General features: G+C 32.8%; 2 protein-coding genes across 2 annotated transcripts; one reads left to right on the forward strand and one right to left on the reverse strand.

The window, feature by feature from the left end:
- Positions 1–449: 449 nt before the first annotated feature.
- LOC113867877 (3-dehydroquinate synthase homolog) lies at positions 450–6144 on the forward strand. Its single transcript, XM_027503379.1, is given in 10 exon segments — positions 450–824; positions 1324–1490; positions 2193–2291; positions 2415–2483; positions 2554–2694; positions 2803–2830; positions 2833–2873; positions 3525–3692; positions 5364–5439; positions 5513–6144. Coding segments are annotated over 10 exon segments (1275 nt in total). The 5' UTR covers positions 450–466; the 3' UTR covers positions 5641–6144.
- Positions 6145–7432: 1288 nt separating this feature from the next.
- Positions 7433–9411, reverse strand: LOC113867621 (probable serine/threonine-protein kinase PIX7). The gene is made up of 5 exons (XM_027503021.1): positions 9133–9411; positions 8844–8979; positions 8510–8646; positions 8258–8381; positions 7433–7923 (listed from the first exon to the last, which is right to left on the reverse strand). Exons 1-5 carry the CDS (start codon positions 9367–9369, stop codon positions 7433–7435), a joined length of 1125 nt encoding a protein of 374 aa, XP_027358822.1. The 5' UTR covers positions 9370–9411.
- Positions 9412–9670: the final 259 nt, after the last annotated feature.

Genomic DNA, 9670 nt, shown 5'->3' on the forward strand with positions numbered 1-9670 from the left:
TTATAATTTTCAACGGTTTGATTATATATTCTTCTTAGATCTATTTTATTTTATTTATCATATCATTTATAAGATTTCTTATTTTATTTAATTTTATATTTAAATAAATGAAACAAAAATAAGAAGAATTATAATTATTTTACGTCCAAAAAACGAGCGTAAAATGAAGGGATTAAAAAAATAAAAAATAATGAATAATATCATAAAAATTATAAAATAATATTAATCTAAATAAAAGAAAGGAAATTAGAGATTGATGCTACTTTGAGTTTTATACCAGTGATACCACTATACCCTAAGCATGAAAGGATGTTAAATGATCTTTGTCAAGCATTTCAAAGAGAATTATCTGAAATTCATAAAAAAAAATAATAAAAATAAAATTGAGTAACATGATAAGTGACAAATGAGCAAAGGTTGTTTGCTGACAGAGTCACTAGTGGCAGTTGCTAGAGAATAACATAAGATGCTTCTGTTGTCTCGTTTTTGCTTCCCTATCTTCAATTCAACTTCATCCTCTTCGTCTCTCTCCGCTCATTCAATCACTTCCCTTCAATTCTCTTCACTGACACAGAACATTCGTGGACCAAACCTATGCTCCAACCTTAATAATCTTCATTTTACGAATACCCTTTTGCGGCACAACCCTTGTTCCTCAATGCCTTCTGCTTCTTCTTGGACATCGTTGGAGGACACAGGTAAAAGATCCAAAAGAGTGTGGATATGGACCAAAAACAAACAGGTCATGACTGCAGCAGTTGAAAGAGGATGGAACACCTTCATTTTCCCACCACAAAATCGACAAATTGCTCATGATTGGTCGTGTATGTCCGCCCCACGTCCCGTTTTACTCTAACTTTTCAATTTGGAAGAAAATTTTATTACCCATTTGTTGTTTTTTCTTTTGAAGTTTACATTTGATCGAATGTGTTGGCACATCGTTAAAAAGGATAGATTTTTATTTTGATAGACAAACTTCTAGGATAATTTGTTAATATGTGATAGTAGAAAATGTTTTGTGGTGACGTTGGAATTGGATAAAAATTAAGGATTCATTTTGTTTGAGAAAATATTTTCTGTTTTCACTTTTAATTATGAAAACACCTCCTTGTTTTTGTTTTGGTTCCTGTTTTCGGAAATTTGTATAGGAAACAATTAAAACAATAAAATGCTGTTCACCATAAGATAAGATAACCATAATTGTTTTGTATATACATATCTTTTGGTGATGAGTAAAATAGAGTTTTGAGTTATTGGTGAACTGGATACCACTATCATGTCTAATTTAATGAATTTGGAATTTTGGCCTTGATGGGGGTACAGCCATGGCAGTAATATGCCCTCTTTTTATTAGTGAGGGAGAGATTTTGGATGGACAGAATAAGAGGGTGGCCACAATTTTTGAGGTTTCAACTCCAGAGGAACTAGAGCGACTTAGACCGGAGGATGAGCAGGCAGAGAACATTATAGTTAATTTACTAGATTGGCAGGTATGGCCATTGCAGACTGATGGAATAGTTTGCATCCTTGTCATCCATTGATTATTTTGTCTATGGTTTATTTACTGATTTGCTCTGCAGGAAACAAGGTCAACTTGTTTTTGTACTTGATGAAGTATGGTTAATATGAAATGAGTTGTCCTACTTAAGCTTATATTTAGAGCCAGGAGATTTCTCATGTTTATGCTCTATTTCCGGTTCTTGTTTTTGTAGAAGTGAGATATAGGCTAGGAATAGGAAATATCAGTTGGAATTAATAACTTGTTGGAAATGTATTATGTAACTACAGCTAGTTGATTGATTGATCTTTCAAATATGCTTTGATTGTTTAATTAATTTTATGGGAATCATTATTATTATTATAACTCATACCCTTTATATGGAATTTAATCTATCTTGGTGTCTAACAACCATAAGATTGTGGATGCGTTTGTGCTATATTTTTCAAAATATAATTATGTTCATGTGGTGATTCTGTGACCTCCTTTTTTACTCAATGACATTGTCAGTTAGCATTATATTTTGTGTCACCTCAAAACCCTTTCTTTTTCTGGCTTGATCTTGTCTAGCTTCAATTTGCTTCAACAAAAGCCAGTGTCTTTAAAAGGTGTAATAATAATGTTCCCAGTAATTGACATATATCATTTTCTATGACACATCAAATACTAATTTTCTTTGTTTGCAATTGCTCAGGTAATACCTGCAGAAAATATAATTGCTGCTTTTCAAAACAGCCAAAAGACTGTCTTAGCAATCTCTAATAATACATCTGAGGCTCAGATATTTCTCGAGGTATATACTAGAAGGCTAATGAAGTAAACTTTTCAGAGTTGAAACTAATGAAGGCTAATATTACTATGCTATTACTGTCAGCCCTAACTCTCTCCTTACGATAGCAAACTTTGGATTTTATAGGCACTTGAACATGGTTTAGATGGCATAGTTTTGAAAGTAGATGATGTTGAACCTGTTCTTGAGCTAAAGGTATTCTATCCCTATCTGAAGCTTCTTGAGTAATGAGGCTTGACCTCTTATTTCAGTAGGAAACTTTCAGGAATACTTCGACAGAAGAATGGAAGAAAGCAATCTACTGAGGTTGACAAAAGCCACTGTGACACATATTCAGATGGCTGGAATGGGGGATCGCGTTTGTGTAGATCTCTGCAGTCTCATGAGACCTGGTGAAGGACTTCTTGTACGTATCCATTTCCTCTGCAAGGATTAAATTATTTCTTGCCTATTCTAGTGAAGCTGCCATTCTTATGGGCCAAATATTTTCAACAGGTTGGATCTTTTGCCAAAGGTTTATTTCTTATTCACTCAGAATGCTTGGAGACAAATTACATTGCAAGCAGGCCTTTTCGAGTGAATGCAGTAAGTTGTGCATTCAAGTCATGAGTTTTAAATTAATATATTCATTGCCTTTGGCTTTGGATAAAATTACCTCTCTTATCATCAAAATTCACAACAATGGGGTGACAGTGTGAGACCAGCAGTTAAAATCTGCTTGGTCTGCAATGATGTTTGTTATTCTCACCATCCAATGTGGATCACTAGTTTTTATTTTTATCTTTTACACTTAAATATAAAAGTTGATGAATTTAGTGTCAAGTAATTTTAAAGATTTGATGGCAAGTAAATCATTAGAAAACGTAGTTATTGCAATTGCATGCATAGAATTTTTATTGATAGGGAAACTTTTTTTTGCAATAAATCAGGATTTATTTCCTTTCAAAGCAGACTTTGGTCACTCTTTTAGCATAACAGTATATTCAAGTAGTAGTGTCTGCGCAGATTGCTAGAACCATGAACTTGTCTTCTGATAGCTGAAATTATTCTAATCTTACAGGTCTCATTTTGTTAGTTTAATTCAGCCTAGTTAGTTTCTTGAAGATAAAAGTTTGACGGTTTTATTTTTGTTCATTTTGCATTCAAAATGTTTTGGAACTTCCAGTTCAAAATGTTAATTTATGCTGTCAATATAAATGGTGTGAATTCTTTTTAACAAGTTAATTACCACAACAGGGACCAGTGCATGCCTATGTTGCTGTTCCAGGAGGCAGAACATGCTACCTGTCAGAATTAAATTCAGGAAAAGAAGTGATTGTAGTTGATCAGCTGGGACAGCAACGAATTGTAGTTGTTGGGCGTGTAAAGATAGAAACTAGACCACTAATCCTTGTTGAGGCAAAGGTTTGTGCATGCATTATTAGCAAATTTGATTGAAAAAAAGTGTTTCTTTATGTTTTCTAACTTCATTTCTTTAATTTTTTTCCTGTGGTACATTTGCTATGGAATTTCATGCTAATCTAATAAATATATTCGTGAAGTTGTCAGCAGTTGATAATATACCGTGAGATTCTAACTTCTCTTAAGGGGTGTTTGGAAACTTATATAAACTAGATATTTAAGTGCAGTGGGGTCAGTTTTTACCAATGGACAATGGTTATTAACTTATTAAGGAAACCAATTTTTAGATAAATCTGGTTCTCAAAAAATCCATTCTGAAGTTGGTTCTTTTACTAGTCCAACCTTTTCCATACACTCTCTTCCTCTTCAGCTAGATCTTACGGTGGTTATTGGGTTGGATATACTTGTAGAAACCACCCTCATTTACCAATTATTAATAAACATGCTAAGTATATTGAATTTAAAAATAGATTACATCAAAACTGGTTTGAAACAAATTTTAACTGATGTTTGAGTTAAACCTAGTTAAAAAAGACCTGAGTTTATATTACCAGTCTATTTTAAGTAGTTCTAAATTAGCTTTGAGAGTTTCCAAATTTCTACTTAGTTAGCACTTGTGGTGAAATCAAGGTGCTATAATGTAGTATTTCAGTCATGGTATCATATTAATAATGTAAAGCATTTAATTGTAGGTAACCTGTTTTAGGTTGCACCATTTTTCTACTGCTACTATTCTGACAATAAGATTGCTTTTGGATTTATAGATTTGAAAATAAACTTCCATTTCAAATATAATTGTTTTACACAAGCTATTCCTACCATTGAAGAAAATATATGTATACTATAGACTTACCATGAGTTCCTCACTTTATGCCATCAATAAAAATACCAAAAAGCGTTAATTATTGTACATTGAGATTGAATTTCAAATGTGAAAGCTTCCTTTAATGCTAACCAGCTTCTGGAAAATGTTTAATTTGTATAATAACCATAATTCATTCATATCTGATCGAGATCTACCCCATGAAAATTCAGAAGCTGAAAGTAAAACCATTGTGTATATATGTGAACATGAAACATAACTAAATTGGTCAGAGATTTTTATTTTGGAACTAAAATTAGTTTTCTCCATGACTTCTGTCTTCATGGTTATAAAACTTCAACATGGTCTAAGATTAGAGTTAAGAGTGAAGACAAAAGTTCAAAACTTATTATAAGCTTGTTTAGATACATGTTTTGCTTCCGAGAATCAATTTTCATTACTTATGAACCGTTAAAATTTGTCATGCATGAAAACCAAAATGCATTCAATGGTATCAACAATTTTCTCCTATGACAGGAATTGATTACCTGTATCATGCAAACAGGCGATTTGAGGGTTTTGGAAACTTCAGATAATGCTTATTTATATTAGGATAACAGTTATACACAATAACTGATTGAATAGAATAGCTGGTTGTGAACTTATTTTTTTGAATGAGTATTTAGCAATGTCATTCAAATGTCTTCAGCAGCATTTCAAATTATGGTTGAGCATTATGTGACAGTGGAGAACAAAAAATTTCATTGTGTCATGAGAACAACTTAAACTATCATTATTTCAGATTCTTTTATTGTTGTTTGCTGATACCTATCCTCTAAAATCTGATTTGGTTATAATAATTGTCATTTCAGATTGAATCAGATAATCAAACTATCAGCATCCTTTTACAAAATGCAGAAACAGTTGCTTTGGTTTGTCCTCCACAAGGTAGGTCAGTCATTTTTTCTATTTTCTGGTAGTTTGTTGAGTTTCCTGAAGTGTTGTGTATTGCCCTATTCAGGAAATACACCGCCAAAAACAGCTGTTCCTGTGACATCACTCAAAGTTGGAGATGAAATTCTGTTGAGAGTACAAGGAGGTGCTCGGCATACAGGAATAGAGATTCAAGAATTTATAGTTGAGAAATGAACAAATGATAATGTATTCAAATAGTGATTTTGATTCAATAATTCAATTTGTGAACTTGTGTTCTCCTTGCAGCTATGATGCTAGAATAGATTATGACCTTGCCAGAGACATGGAAAAGAAAAGCTTATGTTTTTTGTTCAATCAACACAATGATATTGAAGATGATGAGTTGGGTTGGACAAAGAGGGTTAACAATGTGAAAGGTGTAGCACTCATTTTATCATACCCTCATGATTTCACTTCAGCAATTATCGGAGGTGCTAGTGGTTACCATCATGATTACACCAAGAGCCTCTTAGTTTAACCATCATGATTGAACCATCAATGCATGTTGGATGGAAGAATCTCTCTATATATCCTTCTTTCAAGTGCTATTGAGAAGTGTAAACTAAGTGTTTACAGTTCCTTCTTTTAAACCAAACATGCTGCAAGAATTTTCTCCAAAATTTGAAAATGTAGTTCCTCCAATTAATCATTACTTGTCACCAACTGTGGATATTTTGCTGCAAATGTGGTTTTGTTATGCTAGCTGCTTTAGTTTCCTTTTATTCTCAAAGCATGTTTGTTTGGCTTCGCTGCTTCACTAGAACAATGTAAGTAACCACTCTGTGTGATAAACAAATGAAAAGTTTAAGAGAGAAGGTTAAGGAATAATATTCTACATTAGATTCTGGCCCTTCTGTCGGTGTTGATGACATCAACAAAAGTGAAAATAGCCAAAATGTCTCAGGGAAAGTAGGATTGATGAGCACATTAACAAAACTCGGAATATTAACTGGTTCAAGACTTGGGCCTCTTTGGTTTAAGATTATTTTTTTAAAAAATCACATTTTTAAAAATCACATTTTTCCCCAAAAAAATCAATTTTTGGTTCTTTTGGTTGTTTGGTTAAGTTATGAATAACTCTGAAGTTAAAAATAATCTTATTCTACCTTTTTTAAGAAGTTATTTTGAATAACTTTTAGAAAAACAATTAAAATCTTAACTACCCATTAAAAAAGAAGTATTTGTTTTTTTATAATTGTAACTAAATAAAAAATAACTTCTACTTTTTATAAAATTTCTAATAAAAAAAATTTACTTTTTTCGAAAGCTGAAAAATCAGACCTCTCATACATGTCTTAACATTGATTTTGCTTTTGGTACATTAGGTTTCAATTCTAAGTCTTGCATTATAAAACAGTAAAGATGTAATTAAAATGTTTATCCTATCTAACTATAGAGATTTTTGGAATTCTACAATCTTACATCCTTAGAGGAAAGTATTTATTGTAAAATTTCAATCCTATATCGGTGTTACACGTTAACTTTTTATACTTTGAATTGCTATCCCAAATTTAGTTTTATTTTGAGAATCAACATACTACGGTATGTAACACTTGACAACATATGGTGGTTTCAATGCATTCCAAAATTTAAAAAAAAAAAAAAAAAAACCATGTTATTGGCTTAACAAACCCGACAAGATTTAAAACTGCAAATTTGGGTATCATATAATAGGAAATTAAAAATATAACAAGCTGAGAAACTCCACAGGTTAGCATTATTCAATCTTAAAGAAACTAGCCCTAGCTACAGGTGTAGGGCTCCATCTACGAAAAGAAAAGAAAGATAAGTTTTGGCTTTAAAAGCCTACCCTAAAATATAAGATAAACTGAACACAATTTAGTGTATGTTTGGAAGAGTTTTTTTAAAGAAAATAATTGTTTATTTTTCTAGAGCAAAGCTACTAAAAATAAACGATTATTTCCTTAAAATAAACTGAACCAAACACACCAAAATGCATCACACATCAAGCTTTTCCACCATTAGGAGCTGGTGAAGGAAGAGGGTAGTCAAGGCTCAATGGCGAGGCTTGAAAACGCCTTGGCACGTTTGACGATGAACCAGTCCTCAAACCATATCGATTAGCACGGTTGTTAGAGGGTGCTCCCTGCATTTTCCTAAGAGAGGTTGAGGAACTAGAAGCTACATCATCACGAAGAGGCAAAGACTTCAACATACGAACCACTTCACTCATGAGGGGTCTTGCTTTTGGATCAGGGTGAAGGCATTGAGTAGCCAACTTCATTGCCCTATGAGCACCAATTAATGAGAAATTACCTTCAAGTCTTGGATCCATCATATAGTGCAAACTTGCTTTCTTCCTAAGTTGGGGACGCAACCATTCCACCAAGTTCTGCTGCCCTCTTGGCTTTCGTTTATCTATAGCTCTTCTACCAGTCAACATTTCAAGTAGAACCACCCCGAAACTATACACATCACTCTTTGATGTGAGGTGTCCTGTAATAACAACATGCATCATTTAGCACTTCCAAAGATCCAAACCGATGGAGAAGAAACTTGCACTATATATATACAACATTGAAGATTAAAGCATGCATATATCATTTTAATTTTTTATTTAAGAAATTTAAAATTGAGTAAAAATAATCATACATGCCCTGTGTAATGATTTTAATAAATGAAGTACATACTCATGAAGTACTGCATAAGTCTATAAATTTGAAGAATGAATCATTAAACATAACGTTTGAGTATGAGATGGTAAAAGTTCTTCACTCTTGCAATAAAATGAGATGTTAGAGAATATAATCTATAATTCAACTATACTAACCTGTCATGACATACTCAGGAGCAGCGTAACCTTGTGTTCCCATAACTCTTGTTGACACATGGCTTGCATCTCCAACTGGAGCATCTTTAGCCAGCCCAAAGTCGGAAAGTTTTGCATTGAAGTTCTGAAATAAAATAATATTAACACGGAGGGAAAGGTAGGTGTGTGTGTGTATATATATATATATGTATGTGTGCACGTATAGTTGAAAACTAGCATATATAGTATGCAATGCAACATTCGAGTTGTTACCGCATCCAAGAGGATATTAGATGTTTTGAAGTCTCGAAAAATCAATGGCCTTGCAGCTTCCTCATGCAAAAAAGCAAGGCCCTTTGCGGCACCAAGCACAATTTTAACTCTAATGGGCCATGGAAGTGGCACACACCCTGCCAATACATAACATTTTTACATATTAATTAATTCCATATATCTCTAGCATACAATTATAATTAACTAAGTTGTTAAGCTAAATAAATTGAAATTCTACACATAATAAATAAATAAATAAAAGATGAGAACTACACGTATTAAATAATGTATTAATTGACACAAATTTCTATAAACAAGAAGTTGAAAAACATACTCTTGAAGAGATGGTTTTCTAAGCTTCCTCTAGGCATGAACTCGTATACAAGCAGCCTTTTCTCATCTTCCATGCAAAAGCCAATCAATTTGACCAGATTGGGATGATGAAGTTCACTGAGATAACAAATTTCAGCCTGCCATACATGAAACAGTGAAGAGATGCGATTTTTTTTTCCCAATAAATATAACAAGATATATAGTAAGCGACGTAAATCATAAATATAAATTTGTCAAAATAAAGGGACGAAAATAAATAACTACAATATATATATAGCATGGACACATACAAGCCATTCTCTGTGACCCTGAAATCCATTCGGCTTTAGGCACTTGACAGCAACTGGAAGTCCCCCTTCAGACCTTGATGGATAGTTCCCAAACTGACTGATCCAACCTTTCAATACAGTTCCAAATCCACCCTCACCAAGAAAATTCTCAGCTTTAAAATTCCTTGTTGCCACCTTAAGATCATCAAAGGTGAACCTTCGAACAAGGGAAGAAGCTATGATTAATTCCTCGCTCATGATTGGAGCAGATTTTGCTTTTCTTGAGTTGTTGGTTGAGGATGCTAGGGCAACCAATTGGTTTCTAGCATTGCCTCTTGTTGATCTACTTCCTGTTGATTTTCAGGAAAAAGACAAAGCACATATTAAATGAAAGTTAATGAGCAACATAAAATGTACATTAAACACACATTTCTCTTTCTTCTTTTTTTTTTTTTATTGTTACATCATCATTTTTTATATAAAGATTTATTTTTTATATATATAAGTTAAGTAAAAGAAACATCAACTTAGTGCATATTTGGATGAATTTTTTTAAAGA

The sequence above is a fragment of the Abrus precatorius genome, unplaced genomic scaffold (genome assembly GCF_003935025.1).
Source record: "Abrus precatorius isolate BTA unplaced genomic scaffold, Abrus_2018 Scaffold5, whole genome shotgun sequence".
NCBI classification, from domain to species: domain Eukaryota; kingdom Viridiplantae; phylum Streptophyta; class Magnoliopsida; order Fabales; family Fabaceae; genus Abrus; species Abrus precatorius.